This window comes from Mesoplodon mirus (assembly GCF_964341445.2).
Source record: "Mesoplodon mirus genome assembly, chromosome: X".
Classification (NCBI taxonomy): domain Eukaryota; kingdom Metazoa; phylum Chordata; class Mammalia; order Artiodactyla; family Ziphiidae; genus Mesoplodon; species Mesoplodon mirus.
In genome coordinates, this window is record NC_138981.1 from 91769478 (window position 1) to 91785760 (window position 16283).

Genomic DNA, 16283 nt, shown 5'->3' on the forward strand with positions numbered 1-16283 from the left:
TCCCCAATTCCGTTGCAGCCTCCAAGAAATGAAGACAGAGAGAGAGAGGGAAGAGAGACAGAGAGAGAGAGAGAGAGAGAGAGAGAGAGAGAGAGAGAGAGAGAGAAAGAAAGAGAGAGAGATATTTCTTTTAAAGACTGGGCTGAGCACCTGGTCTGCACTGGATTGTGCACACCCCTTGCCTCCCAAATTCATACGAGAAGCCCATCCCCAGCCCCACCCCACCCCCAGGAGATGGTATTTGGAGACTGGGTCTTTGGTAGGTCATTCAGTTTTGCTAAGGTCAGGAGGCTGGGGTCCACACATTGGGATTATTGCCCTTACAGGTAGAGACCATAGATGGTACTCTCCTCCCACCACCCCAATGTGAAGCCACAGGAAGAAGGCGGCTATCTTCAAGCCAAAACGAGGGCCCTCACCAAGAACTCCACCATGCTGGCACCCTGACTTTGGGCTTCCTAGCCTCCAGAACTGTGAGAGAATAAATTTCGGTTGTTTTAAGCCACCTGCTTTGTGGTAATTTGTTACGGTCAACCTAGGAAACTAACACCTCCCTCCGGGAGGTCTTTGTGTCTCAGGCCCCTGAGAATTCTAGTACCTTCCTCAGTCCAGATCTTACCATCCTGTTCAGTTTACCTGCAATAGTACCAAGTCAGTGAATTAAGGCTGGTTCTACTGTAGGTGTAGTTAAACGTTTCCCCCACTGCTCTAAAGCAGTGGTTCTCAAACTTTAGTGTGCTTCAGTAGCACTTGGAGGACTTGTAAAAACCTGATGGCTAGCAGCCTACCTTCAGAATATCCAATCCAGTAGGTCTGGGGCAGGGTCTGAGAATTTGCATTTCAAACAAGTTCCCAGCTGATGCTGATGCTGATGCTGATGCTGCTGCTCCATGGCAGGCCAATAGCACCATCTGGTCCCCAGGCAAGCTAGGTCATCCATCAGTTTCTTTCAATAACATATACTAGAGGCTGGGCCACCATCTCTATCATCACACAAGTTGTTTATAATCTAATATTTTAATTTATTTGAGGCTGCTATAAAAGGATGTCAAGCAGGCTTACCAAATACTTGAAAGAAATCCCTTTCAATGACAGTAAGGTGGGCCGAAATAAATAGAACAAAGATATATTGGAGTCAGTGTTATTTATGTTAAAAAAAAAACCTCTGCAGCTTATTCATGTCAAACAAGCTTTTATTTTCAATGTGAACAATACTGTCAAATTTATATGTAAAACGTAAGAATAAAGTCAGATAGCAGTTAATATCATTTTGGGATGTTGAACTTTGAAACAAAATCTGTGTTGTGGGCTAATGAAAACTAGAATCTCCGTGAAGGACACATTCTTCTTTTCTTTCGCTGTCCACTTCTTTTTATGTCTTCCAACTGTAGGATGGGATAAGAGTCAATTAACAATTGTACACCAATAACATGCACCAGGGACTTTCTAAATATGAGTCAATACTATGTACACCTCCTGGCTCTCCAAGGAGAAAACAAAATGTTTTCTTCTTGTAACCCAGACCCTTGGTTGTCAGGGTGCACATCATTTCATCACACCAACCACATCTCTCTCTTGCCAACCACTATATATGTTAGTTTTTTTTCTTGAAAGGCCACTCTGTGATTTAAATGTCTTTCCACCTTAAGAGCCTATGCTCCTTACCAAATCATAAATCCCTTATAATCCCCGACCTTCAGTTTCCGTATCTGTATAATGAGAAGGAGGCTGTTATCAAACATCCACAGGTGTGAAAATTAAGAAAGGGAGAAAGAAAGAGTGTGATACTGAGAGAGAGAGAGAGATGAGAGAGAGAAAGGAAAAGATGAATGGGTAGCGGAAAGAGAAACTAGGATTGAATTACCAACTCAGTGAGAGCCAATAATAATACTGTGGCTAATTTTCTTTCCTTTTGAATAAAACATCTAAATTGAACTAATATTTGTGAATTACTCATGAAATGCAGTCTTATTTGAAATCCTTAACTTTTTACTACTTTGTAAGGAGTCACCGTCTCAAAGGCATTGCTATTCCAAGAGACTTCATTTCTGTGGCCAGGTGATGAAGGTACAGCTAGTGCACAGCTTAGTCGCTTTAGCTGCTTCTCCTGGTGACCAGTCTCTAACACTATAGGTCTCTATATTTTAGACCTCTAAAAAAATATAGGTCTCTATTTCCAGGTCTGATAAATTTCCCATCTGCAGTAGACTTAAAGCTCCAGGACAATGGACTTGTGGCTGTAAATGAAATACATTTCAGAACACACTTCCTTCTAAACCATCTAGAATACAAGTACATTATTATCATTAAACCGTTTCTCCAAAACTAAATTTCAACAATTTTTTCTTATTATTTTACAAAAACAATTAAAAACATGATAGATGGCTAAAGGGAAGCAGCTGCATAGCACAGGGAGATCAGCTCGGAGCTCTGTGACCACCTAGACGGGTGGGATAGGGAGGGTGGGAGGGAGACGCAAGTGGGAAGAGAAATGGGGATGTAGGTATACTATAGGTCATTCACTTTGTTATAAAGCAGAAACTAACACAACCCTGTAAAGCAATTATACTCCCATAAAGATGTTATAAAGATAAACAAAAAGTAGATTAAGGATGTAAACAAAACAAACATAAAGCTGTCAGTAACAGGTATATGTCAGGACCGGTTGCACTATACAATAATACCTTGTGTTCTCCAGAGCTGCCCTCTGCTGAGACCATATCCAGCTTCGGTCCTTCTTCTGCTTTTTCATCTCCATCCTCTTTCTCTTCCTCAGCACTTTCATAATGATATTCACTCTCTTCTTTAGTGTCGAGTGATACGGACTTTGGCATCCCAAGGTGGTGGGAAACATTTCCCGATTTAAAATCAGCAGCAGAATCTAGTTCTCTGCTCTCAGGAGGATCTGGAGAAGAGAAATATGTCAGAAAATAAATAAATAAAGAAGAAGAATAACTGATCATGTTCCTACTGGTTGATACAGCACTTCCTTGGCCCTCACCCTTTTGCTGCTTGACAGTTTTCACAACATTATCCCCCTGTTTCCAGTAGATCTCACACACTGTGCTGCTGATTATTTCTGGCCCTTTGGAGAAGGGATCGAAATCATTTGATTCTGAGCAGATTTTTGTATGTTTCTGCCAGAACCTCACTGGAAAGTGTTCACCCGCTTTCAAGACAAATTCTACCGCGAATCTCATTGATTCCTCCGCCACTGAAATGTGCCCCTGTGCCATTTCATCATTTTCTCAGGTCATCGTACTGAGAATCTTTACATTTTTCAAAGCCCGTCAGCCAAAAGTGAGGTATGCCATTTGTTTGCCCCTAGGTTGGTAGAAGGCAGCATACTTTTTCTCAAGATCCTAAAGGTCTTTATTGAATTGGGCTTCTACTTGTGCATATCGTGCCTGAAGGTTTTTGAGAGCTTTGACCCGCTACTTAACCGCCAGAGGCCAGCGCTGAGTGCACCCTGCCTTTGAGGCCGATGCCCAGTCAGGGGCTGCAAGGGACAGGGGACTGGGCCGCGCCTCGCCAGCCTCGGCCCCTTCGACGGGTCCACAAGTCCCAGCCACCCAGGACTCGGAGGCATCAGCCAGGACCTCGCCCGCCCAGAACTCAGCCTCCCCTGCCCCCGCCACCGGTTCCTCTGCCTTCTGGGATGCCACCCCCTCCGCAGGCTCCCGCGGCTCCCAGGGCGGGGGGCCCTCTGCCTGGTACTCGCCCCCCCCAGACCTCACCTGCCTCTCCCAGGTCTTCCTGCCCATGAGGAATCGCGGCAGCCTCTGCAGGGTCCGAGGGCCGTCGGGAGCGGCGCCTGACCATCACGCGGCTGGCGTGGGGCCCGACCAGGACACGGTCCTTGTAGTGGCTGCGGTGCAGAAGACAATGGGCCACATCCCGGAGCAGGGAATGAAACTGCACCGCGGGCGCCCCGCGGCCTGCGACCACTCCCGCGCCTCCCTGCCCATGCTCGTCCTCCTCTTCTGTCTCTTCCTCCTCCTCGACCTCTTCCTCAGTTTCCTCCCCCTCTTCTGACTGGTACTCAGCCTCCTCCCGGTCCTCGGTGTCTAATTCAAACTCTTCCGCCTCCTCCTCCACCATCTCTGCATCCCAGTCTTCTGCCACTGCGGCCTGGGCGGCCTCCTGCCCACCATCCTCCCCGTGAAGGGCTCTGGAGAGCCCCAGGGAAGCCAGAAGGGCCGCGGCCCCCTCGACTCCATCCATCCCTCCAGAAGGGGAGGCACGAACCCCGAGGGGACTGGGGTCACCACCCGCCCTGCCACCAGCTCTATCCTGGCCACCTGGGATTGGCCCACGCTCCTCGGTGGCAGACATGGCTGGAGGGACACGCCAGACACGGATCGGGCTGCAGTGACGACCGTGGGGAAGATGGCGGCCGCTGCGCTGAGTGCCGCTGAGGGAGGGGACGCTGTTGGCAGCTGGGCCACCGGGACGGGGTGGGGGCTGCAGAGAAGCCGCCTGCCCAGGGCACCAGAGTCGGAGAAGATTCCTCTGCGAGCCCCGCTACGCGAAGTGCAGGCGGCCTGCCCGCCGAGCGCCCCACTGAGACTGGGCCGCGGCTGCTGCGCACAAGGCGGGAAAGAGCTTGATTGGCTGGTGACGGGAGGCGGACCTTACAAGGGTCAACGAAGGGCCACTTCCTCCAGCGCCGACTCTAAGCTCATTTGCCAGCAGCCAAGGATTGACAGCACCACCGTCCAGTGAGTGATCAAGGTCTTCAGTTTCCCTGGAGGCCTTAAAGGCCCAGCTCACCCTCAGCCTCTGTGAGTGCACAGGAATCCCTTCCTTTTCATTCCACCACTGCAAGAGCAAAACTACAATGCGCCTAAAGGGCGGCGCCCTGGGGTATGGGAACCTGCATGTGTTCCCCAATTGCCACCCTGGGGCAGCTCACACTGATACAGACACACTTAGTTCAAAAACGAGAGAGAGAGAGAAGGTGTGTAGATCAAATCTCAGCAACGCTTAAAACCTCCCACAGGAGACAGCAAGAGAATTTGGAGGTTTTAATGCTGTTAAGGCTCCTTAGAAAAGGACATACAGAGTCGATATGGATGCAGTGAGAATGGAGAGTGGAAGAAGCAGTAAAGACAGGAGCTGGAGAGTGTTTCATCAGGGCTCCCCAATTCCGTTGCAGCCTCCAAGAAATGAAGACAGAGAGAGAGAGGGAAGAGAGACAGAGAGAGAGAGAGAGAGACAGAGATTTCTTTTAAAGCCTGGGCTGAGCACCTGCTCTGCACTGGATTGTGCACACCCCTTGCCTCCCAAATTCATACGAGAAGCCCATCCCCAGCCCCACCCCACCCCCCGGAGATGGTATTTGGAGACTGGGTCTTTGGTAGGTCATTCAGTTTTGGTAAGGTCAGGAGGCTGGGGTCCACACATTGGGATTATTGCCCTTACAGGAAGAGACCATAGATGGTACTCTCCTCCCACCATCCCAACGTGAAGCCACAGGAAGAAGGTGGCTATCTTCAAGCCAAAACGAGGGCCCTCACCAAGAACTCCACCATCCTGACACCCTGACTTTGGGCTTCCTAGCCTCCAGAACTCTAGGAAATAAATAACTGTCTTGTTTAAGCCGCCCAGCCTATGGCATTTTATTAGGGCAGCCTGAGCAGACTAATACAGCATGGCAGACCTTAACAGCACAGGCTTCCTAGAGTCATTTCTCGGTCAACAGTCCGAGACTTTTTGTTGTACTCAGCCCCACTTAGCCGAGTGGTCAAGGGTAACGAATGCTGAAAACGAGGAAGAAATCAACAACTATTTTATGCTAATCCCAGTTACTACTGTTGATGGGCATAGAAGCTAGACTGGGTGTCAGCTGTAACTTCACGTTCAGGAGAACATAAGCTATGTCCCTTACTTCCAGTAAGCACACTGCCTTGGGATCCAGGACATCTAATTTGACACATCCTAACGCTTCACAGATGGGAAGCACACATTCTGCAGTGCGCTCCTGGGAAGGCTGAGGAGAAGAGCTGTTGTTGCCACCCTGAGTCACTATGGACTCCTCCTATCCCAAGTTGGGTTCAACGGTCAATCAAGACTGGTGACACCACACACACACACACACACACACTACCGAGACGCGATGCAAAGTGTATTCCTTACGTGAGGAGGCTTCTGGGGGGAGAGCAGGGCAGCCTTTTCAAGCTGCTCCAAAATAGACTTCAGAGAGTCAGGAATGGAAGAAATTGCTTTGGGAGTTCTACTGTGATTAGTGGATGGGGCCAGCATGACAGTTCCCTTGTGCTGGCAGTAGCTAGTGTCGTTTGATGCCCACTCCTCCTGCCCTCCACCCTACAACCGTGCCAAAGGAGAGAGTGGAGGGCGGGGCAATGAGGAAGAGGGAGGGTTGACGTTTAAAAGCCCTCAGCAGTCAAACATCAAAGGATGCTGTCAGACCCTATACTATAATTCACCTCTGGCGTGTTGCAAGCGGCAGAAACGTGCCATTTTCGTGTAATGGAATCTGAACTTGTGGAAGTAAGCCACTCTGGAACTCTTTGAGTCCTGCAGCCTAAGGCCAGGTAGGGAGGCATAAGGTCCACTGAAGGCTGTTCAAGAGCCCAGCGTGGTGTATCCTGTGAAGTAAAATGCATGCCTCGGTCACCATCAATAAGGCCCGGAACTCCAAAGCCCATAAGGAGGGTCTTGGCGAAGCCCTGCGTAGTGGTTTTAGTATATGTAGAGACACGTGTGACCTGGATTTATAATTTGGGAGTCTGTGGGCCAAGAGATTCCCAAGGCTCTTTACCCCAAAGGGGACAGTTTTACACAAGGAAACGTCGCTGCCGCCATGGGCCGGACCAGACAGCCAGACCGACGACAACGGCCTGATTGTCTATGAAAATGTGCAGATGGTGCTAACTGTTGGCCAGAGCATCCAGCGCTAAGGTGACTGCCTGAAGTTCACTCACTGGTGCTGTCTTTTCGTTGAACAGTTTTATCTATGGTTATTGTATTGATTACTGACAAGGAAAGAGTTTTCCTGACATTTTCCTATTTATTTTCCACATGTCAGTCTTTTTTGTTCCTTCACTCCTCAATTACTCTACTTTCTGTTATTAATTACTTTTTATAGTGTACAAAGTGATCCTTTATCACTCCTTTTGCTGTACTTTTTTAGTTTTTTTTTAGTGCTGGAGCTTTTCGTGGGGTAGTGTCGGTGGTTACACTGGGAGTTACAATTAGTATCTTAGCTTTATAATAATCAAGTTTGTATTAATACAGAGATAGTTGCCATAGTATTCAAAACCTCTGCTTTTCCCTAGCTCTGCCACATTTCTTTATTTAATTATGGTGACACACGGCATGTTTGTATATTTGGTGCCCATAAACAGAGATTTATAGTTAATGCTTTATACATTTGTATTTTAAATCATATATGAGAACAAAAAGAGGAGACATAAACCAAAAGTGCAGCAATACTGGCTTCTGCGTTTACCTGTGTAGTTACCTTGGCCTTTGTGGTTTATTTCTTCATATTGCTTCCAATACGTGCCCAGCATTGTTTCAATTCAGCCTGAAGGACTCCTTTCAGTACTTTCCATAGGGCAAGCTTACTAGCTATGTACTCTCTCAGTTATTGTTGGTCTTGGAATGTCTTTAACTCCCCTTCATTTCCCCCACATATAGAATTCTTGGTTGAAAGGGTATTTTTGTTCATTTGTTCTACGCTTTTAATATGCCATTCCAATGCCACCTGTCCTCTGTGGTTTCTGTAGAGGAATGGGCACAAATCTTACCGACGATTACTTGTATATGAGGAGTTGTTTCTATTGCTGTTTTCAAGGTTCACTCTTTGTCTTTGACTTTTGATAATTTGATCATGATGTGCCTAGGTGGGGATCTCTGATTTTATCCTGCTTGGAGTTTGTAGAACTTACTGGGTGTGTAGATTCATGTCTTTCCTCCGAGTTTGGAGGTTTTCAGGCATCATTTCTTTAAAGATTTCCTGCCCCTTTCTCTCTCTCCTCTGCCTCTGCCACTGTCATTATGTGTACATTGATAAGCTTGCTGATGCATATAAGTCTCATAGGATTTGCTCATTATTCTTCATTCTTTGCTTTTTCTGCTCCTCTTTTCCTTTCCAGAGACTGGATATTTCAACTAACCTTTTAAACTTTGCTGATTCTTTTTCTCCTGTTCAAATTTGCTGTTGGACATCTTTTATTAATTTTTCATTTCACTTACTGTGCTTTTCAGCTGAAGAGCTTTTTTTTTTTTTTCTTGCAGTAAGCAGGCCTCTCACTGTTGTGGCCTCTCCCGTAGCGGAGCACAGGCTCCGGACACGCAGGCCCAATGGCCATGGCTCACGGGCCCAGCCGCTACGTGGCATGTGGGATCTTCCCAAACCGGGGCACGAACCCGTGCCACCTGCATTGGCAGGCGGACTCTCAACCACTGCGCCACCAGGGAAGCCCCTGAAGAACTTTTATTTTGTCCCTATTTATAATTTCTATCTCTTTGGGATACATCTTTCTCATTGTTTCCTAGTTCTTTGATCACTGTTTCCTTTTGCTCATTGAGTTTATTGAAGACAGCTGACTAAAAGTGTATTTTTCTAGTAACCCAAATACTGTGCTTCACCTCTGACAGTTTACAGTAATTAATTGTTTCCATGTGAACAGCACACACATTCCTCCCATCCCCTCCAACTATATGGAAGTATAATTTACAAATAAAATTTGTATATTGAACGGGAACAATGTGATGCTTGATGTATGTACACATTGTTAAATGATTACCAGAGTCAAACTAATTTATGCATCTATAACCTCACATAGTTAAAGGTTTTTTGGGGTGGTGCGTGGGATAAAACTAAGATCTACTCTCTCAGCAAGTCTCCAGCATACCATACAATATCTTAAATTAAATCTGCATGCTGTGCATTAGATCCCTAGAATGTATTCATCTTATAACTGATCATTTGTACCCTTTGATGAACCACCCCACAAATAACAAACCTGGAGGCATCATGGTTCCTGATTTCATTATATGACAAAGGTATAGTAATGAAAACAGTATGGTAGTGGCATAAGAACAGATATATATATATATATATAGACCAATGGATCAAAATATAGAGCCCAGAAATAAACCCACACATATATGTTCAACTATTTGACAAGAACTCCAAGAACACAAAATGAGGACAGGATAGTCTCTTCAATAAATGCTGCTGGGAACACTGCATATCCACGTGCAAAGATACTATACTGGAGCCTTATCTTACACCATACCCCAAAATGAACTCAAAATGGATTAAAGACTTAAACGTAAGGCCTGAATCTGTGAAACTCCTAGAGGAAGACACAGGGGTAAGCTCCTTGACATAGGTTATGGCAATGATATTTTTTTGAAATGACACCAAAACAAAGGCAACAAAATCAAAAATAAACAAGTGGACTACATCAAACTCAAAAGCTTCTGCACAGCAAAGGAAACAATCAACAAAATGAAAAGACAACTGACCTATGAAGCAGAAGAAAATATTTGCAAATCATGTTATCTGTTGAGGGGATAATATGCAAAATATAAAAGGAATTCAATCAACTCAACAGCAAAAAAAAAAAAAAAAAAAAACCCATCAACCAATAATTAATAAAAGGGCACACGGTTCGAATAAACATTTTCCCAAAGAAGACATACACCTGGCAAATAGGTATATGAAGAGGTGTTCAACATCACTAACCATCAGGGAAATGCAAATCAAAGCTGCAATTAAGACATCACACCTATTAGGATGGCTATTATCAAAAGGACAAGAGACAGCATGTGTTGGCAAGAGTGTGGTAAAAAGGGAACCCTGGTGCCCTGTTGGTGGGAAAGTAAAATGGTGCAGCCACTGTGGACAACTGCATGGAGGTTCCTCAAAAGACTGAAAGTAGAACTATCAGATCAGCCAGCAATCCCACTCCTGAAAACAGATCCAAAGGAGGTGATTTCTGCTCTGCTCCCTTATGCTCATTGCAGCATTATTCACAAGAGCCAAGGAATGGAGACAAGCTAAGTGTTCTGGGCAGATGAAAGGATAAAGAACATATCACAATTATATAAAAGACATATCAAAGAATTCTTCTTAAAAATTCATCAGAGGGCTTCCCTGTGGCACAGTGATTAAGAATCCACCTGCCAACGCAGTGAACATGGGTTCAAGCCCTGGTCCACGAAGATCCCACATGCTGCGGAGCAACTTAGCCTGTGAGCCACAACTACTGAGCCTGTGCTCTAGAGCCTGTGAGCTGCAACTTCTGAGCCCGCGTGCTACAACTACTGAAGCCCGCAAGTCTAGAGGCCGTGCTGCACAAGAGAAGCCACCGTAATGAGAAGCCCGCACACCACAACGAAGAGTAGTCCCCGCTCGCCGCACCTAGAGAAAGCCCATGCGCAGCAACGAAGACCTGACACGGCCAAAAATAATAAATAAATAAAAACAAAATAAATAAAGTAATAAAAGTTCATTTGCAAGACTATTCTTGTCTTTGGGGGTGATACAGAGAGGAACAGGAACAGAGACAAGACATGGTAGATTCTCCTTCCTTCAGACGTCTTGTCTCTCTCAGGAAATCTCTACAGGCACAGCTTAATAGTGAGCCAGCTGGAAAGGCAAAATAGGGTTGACAGAGACCCAGAAACTTAGAACAGGTTATAGAATTTTGAGCTCAGATATTAAACAAATTTTACTTACCTCGCATCTACTTCCTCTTATACATCCTGACAAAGAATGCAAACAGTGTGCCTTCTGACACAAAATAAACACAGAAGTGACTATAACATCAGTAACACCCACTTCCAAAAACACAAAAACAAAATTTAAGACCTTTGTTAGGAAGTGTACTCATGTTTAGATAGTAAATAGGGAACCACTGACAGATTTTAATGAAATTTACATATATCATTAATTTTGATGTAGAAAATTTCATGTACATAATGACTTCTCTTCTTTCTCCCATGGCCACCTAGGAAACTCAGAGATTAGGAAAAAAGCTTCCTTCCCCATATGTTGGTTTAATATCCTAGCCTCAGATATACTCAACACCTCTGCCTGCGCCCCTGATGGAACACCACTCTCAGGTGAGGCAGTGTTTCTACCTGAAGGATTTCAAAATACCCTTAAGATTTGGGAAGAATTGGGAGGTCTAAAGGTAAAATCTGTGCAAACACTATGTAAAAGCAAAAACCTTGTATGACTCAGAAATGTATCGGGAGGGTTGAGTGGGTGTGTGTGAGTGTATGGGTAAAGATTATTTCGGTTGAACTTTAGGCAAACTGTAAACATAAACTCTACACAGAAACACTTTCCAATCCCCTGTGTCTTTAAACTCATGAGATGAGCTGCCCTGCAGAGGCAGGACCTGGTGTCTTTGGGCAGCTGTGGCACTTAAAGGGTGTGAGCTCTCAAACCAGACTGCCTGGATAAAAGTTCCAGTTCACTTACAGGCTGTGAGATCTTGGGCTCAGGATTTAATATCTCAAATCCTGTCTTCTATAATAATTCTCAATTTCTCCATCAGTAAATGAGGTGAAAAATAGTCCCAACCTCACCGGATTGCTGTACAGATTTAATGAGCTAATACTTTACAAGGGCCTACTTGATGTCGAGCTTGGCACAGAGTAAGTGCAAATTAATGTCTGGATACATCACAAAATGAACACATTCCATGCTCACTGCTGTAGCTGCACAGATCATCTTTTACTCCTTCAAATATGCTATGTTCTCTTTCTTCTAATGGATCTTTGCCCATCTTCATTCCTCTAACTAGACCTTATGCATAGCTTTGGCCAAAACTGACTTTCTAAGCCCTAATCATCCTTAACGTCCCAACTCAGGCTTTTTTTTTTTTTTTTACAAGAAGCCTCTTCTCTGTTAAGACGGGGTTGCACATTTCTTCCTTTATTATTTTTAAACTAAAGTGAAAATAAAATAACATAAAATTAATGATTTTAGTCACTTTAAAATGGACAAATCAAATAAAAAGTTTTAAAAATAAAATGTACAAATCAGTTCTTTTAGTACATTCACGATGCTGTGCAACCATCACCCCTATCTAGTTTCAGAGCATCTTCATCAACTCAAAAAGAAACCCTATACCCAGGAAGCGGTCATACCCCATTCCCTCCTATCCTCAAACACTGGCAACCACTAATCTCCTTTCTGCCACTATGGATTTGCCTAATCTGGACATTTCATAGAAATGGAATCATGCCATATGTGGCATTGTGTGTTTGTGTGTGTGTGTGTGTGTGTGTGTGATAGTTTGTAATTTTTGTTCATGGTAGTTGTTATCTTTTTTCATTATGAACTTTTTCTCATTCTAAAAAAAGATTCACTTCATGCATGATTGTGTATAATGATAGAAGAGAATCTTCCATATTGTATGAGTTTCTTGCCTGTTTGTACTTGCCTGTTTGGAACCCGTTTTGGACTCTCCCTGTAAACGACCTAGACTCCTTGGGTATAATGCCTGTAGCAGTCCAAGAACATACACAAAGATTGTATGCCCTGACCAAAGGATTTTTATCCCAGGAATATAATGTTGATTTGGATTTGTATCCCAGGAATATAATGTTGATTTAACATTAAGAAATCACAGTGTAGGGACTTCCCTGGTGGAGCAGTGGTTAAGAATCCACCCAAAAATGAAGGGGGCACAGGTTCGAGCCCTGGTCTGGGAAGATCCCACATGCCACGGAGCAACTAAGCCCATGTGCCACAAATACTGAGCCTGCGCTCTAGAGCCCATGTGCCACAACTACTGAAGCCTGCGTGCCTAGAGCCCATGCTTCGCAACAAGAGAGGCCACCGCAATGAGAAGACCGCACACCGCAACGAAGAGTAGCCTGCAGTCACTGCAACTAGAGAAAGCCCGCATGCAGCAACGAAGATGCAACAGCAGCAAAAAATAAATAAAGAAAGAAAGAAAGAAAGAAAAGAAATCACAGTGTAGGGACTTCCCTGCTGGAGAAGTGGTTAACAATCCACCCGCCAATGCAGGGTACACGGGTCCGAGCCCTGGTCCGGGAAGATCCCACATGCCCCGGAGCAACTAAGCCCGTGTGTCACAACTACTGAGCCTGCGCTCTAGAGTCCTTGAGCCACAAATACTGAGCCAACGTGCCACAACTACTGAAGCCGGCACGCCTAGAGCCTGTGCTCCGCAACAAGAGAAGCCACTGCAAGGAGAAGCCCGCGTACTGCAATGAAGAATAGCCCCCGCTCAGCGCAACTAGAGAAAGCCCACGCACAGCAATGAAGACCCAACGCAGAGAAAAATAAAACTAAATAAATTTATATTAAAAAAAGTACTCAAAGTGTACTACATCTAACAGAATACCAGAAAAATCCTCATGATCATCTTAAGAGACATTTATAAAGCCTTTAGCATAATTCAAGAAACTTCCATGATAAAAGCTCTCAAAAAAACTAGGATTAGAAGACATCTTCTTCAATGCTCAACATCACTAATTATTAGAGAAATGCAAATCAAAACTATAATGAGGTCTCACCTCACACCGGTCAGAATGGCCATCATCAAAAAGTTTACAAACAGGGACTTCCCTTGGTGGTCCAATGGTTTAGACTCCACACTCCCAATGCAGGGAGCCCAGGTTCAAACCCTCATCGAGGAACTAGATCCCACATGCCACAACTAAAGGACCCCGCATGCCACAAGTTAGAGCCCACATGCCACAACTAAAAGATCCCACATGTCACAACCAAAGATCCCACATGCCACGACTAAAGATCCTGCATGCAACAACTAAAAGATCCCACGTGCAATGAAGATCCTGCACGGGGCAACAAAGATCCCACGTGCCCCAACTAAGAACCAGCACAGCCAAATAAAGAAAGAAAATAAAATAAAATTTAAAAAAACGTTTACAAACACTAAATGCTGGAGAAAGTGAGGAGCAAAAGGAACCCTTCTACACTGTTGGTGGGAAATTAAATTGGTGCAGCCACTATGGAAAACAGTGTGGAGGTTCCTTCAAAACCTAAAACTAGAGTTGCCATATGATCCAGCAATTCCACTCCTGGGCATATATCCAGAGAAAACTCTAATTCAAAAAGATAAATGCACTGCAACGTTCACAGCAGCACTATTTACGACAGCCAAGACACGGAAGAAACCTAAATGTCTATCGACAGATGAATGGATAAAGAAAACGTGGTACATATATACAATGGAATACCACTCAGCCATAAAGAATAATGAAATAATGCCATTTGCAGCAACATCGTTGGACCTAGAGATTATTATACTAAGTGAAGTATGTCAGACAGAGAAAGACAAGTATCATATGATATCACTTACATGTGGAATCTAATACAAAATGATACAAATGAACTTATTGATATTTACAAAACAGAAACAGACTCACAGACATAGAAAACAAACATATGGTTACCAAAGGGGAAAGGGGGTGGGGAAGGGATAAATTAGGAGTTTGGGATTTGCAGATATAAACTACTATACATAAAATATGTAAACAACAAGGTCCTACTGCATAGCACAGGAAGCTATATTCAATATCCTGTTGTTAACCATAATGGAAAAGAATATGCAAAAGAATGTGTGTCTTTGTGTATATATATATATGTATATATGTATATATATATTTATATATATAACTGAATCCCTTTGCTGTACACCAGAAACTAACATAACATTGTAAATCAACTGCACTTCAATAAAAATATATTAAAAAATGAAACGCAGCTATGAAGCCATAAAAAAGGTACAAACTCTTAGTTATAAAATAAATGTCATGGGGATGTAATGTACAGCGTGATGACTACAGTTAATACTACTATATTGTATATTTGAAAGTTGCTAAGACAAAACCCTCTTAGGTTTGCTCTTAATAAGAGATGATAATAGGTTTTTCCTTACCTTCTAAGTAATCTCCATAGAAAGCAGAGATTCTGTGTCTTATCAGAATAATTTCCTGTGCTTCTTGTTGATCTATCATGTCCTTTATTTGTAAGATAAATGAGTCTTCTTACTTCTAAAAGAGAGAAGGCTCTTTTTAATCACATTACTTCCAATATCTACTTTTGAAATCTTATATTAGTACTCTGGTTAAATAGGTGGCCAAATAGTTTCTTAGTGACCCATGATTCTATTTAGCCAAGTGTACAAATCTTTTGCCATTTCTCACAACTAGTGATATTTGGTCTTTCCAAATTCAAATCCTAAATGAAATCTGCTTGATCTCATACTGACACTGATATTTCCCAGAGGGCCTGCGGAAAATCCAGAGTTTGTTCTTTCACCTTGTAAATGAGAGATGTTACAATAAGTAGGTTTATTTGATAAGTTGAGTTGCACAGGAAGCACTGCCAAATATGAAGGGATGCTTAACCTTCTCTAGTTTATATTTCTATGTGTAAAATGTTATTAATACAAATACTTCAGAAATGGTATTAATTCCTATAAATGTCAGTGCCCTTGCTGTCCATGACGTATCTTGGTGCTGCTTTGCCTTAGAATTAGACAACATCAGCATAATGTTATCAGCTGTCATGCCAGTTAGTGTCTTAAAATGTTGTATGCCACAGAAACAACCAAATGTCCTTGGCAATTGCATCATTTTTATAATGAACTTTCATCACGTCTTTTACCATGGCCATTTTCACTCTTTTGTCATCCACACTTGTTTTAGTTTGATGCCTCCCTGAAAGCTCTTGCAATCAGCTACAGGCCACAGTAATTATCTTCAACAAAATGGGACTATCTTGGAGTCCCACAGAAAGGACTATGCCAGGTACTCTTGAGGCACAGAACTCCTAATGGCATTGCTTAAATAACTTTGAGACCGTACCACCGGCCTGAGTCAGGATTTCCACAATTCTCCTGGAGAAGCTGATAAGTTCATGAGATGGCTAACCCAAGATCAAGCAGAACAAGAATTACATAGGGCTGAATGAATTGGTCAAGGACGATTATGGCTTTTGCTTGGACTACTGCTGATGCTTTAATGTTCTGTTTTCTGGATATAAAGAACTGCCTACTTTTCTAACTTCAGCTATCTACAATTCATAACAGTTTAGTAGATCATACTTCTGTAAGCAGAAATGAAGTATTTATCTTTTTTTGCCTGCCTGATCACTCTAGAATTTGAATATTCTTACTAAGTATTCTTATTTTCACAGTAATACAATGAACTGCTTAGGTTCAATAAGAATCCTTCCTCCTGGGAACAGAACATAATTGATTTGACAATATGACCAAAGCTCTGAGTGGACT

The 16283-nt window shown here is 43.5% G+C and overlaps 1 protein-coding gene across 1 annotated transcript in view; it reads right to left on the minus strand.

The window, feature by feature from the left end:
- Positions 1-1172: 1172 nt before the first annotated feature.
- Positions 1173-16283, minus strand: part of LOC309796774 (uncharacterized protein) — a 43095-nt gene continuing 27984 nt past the window's right edge. The window contains exons 3-6 of the mRNA XM_082610121.1: positions 14928-15042; positions 3738-3868; positions 2685-2905; positions 1173-1385 (exon numbers count right to left, since the gene is read on the minus strand). Of these exons, the coding sequence (XP_082466247.1) occupies positions 1320-1385; positions 2685-2905; positions 3738-3822 (372 nt within the window). The 5' untranslated portion in view covers positions 3823-3868; positions 14928-15042 and the 3' untranslated portion in view covers positions 1173-1319. The remainder of the gene's footprint in view (positions 1386-2684; positions 2906-3737; positions 3869-14927; positions 15043-16283) is intronic.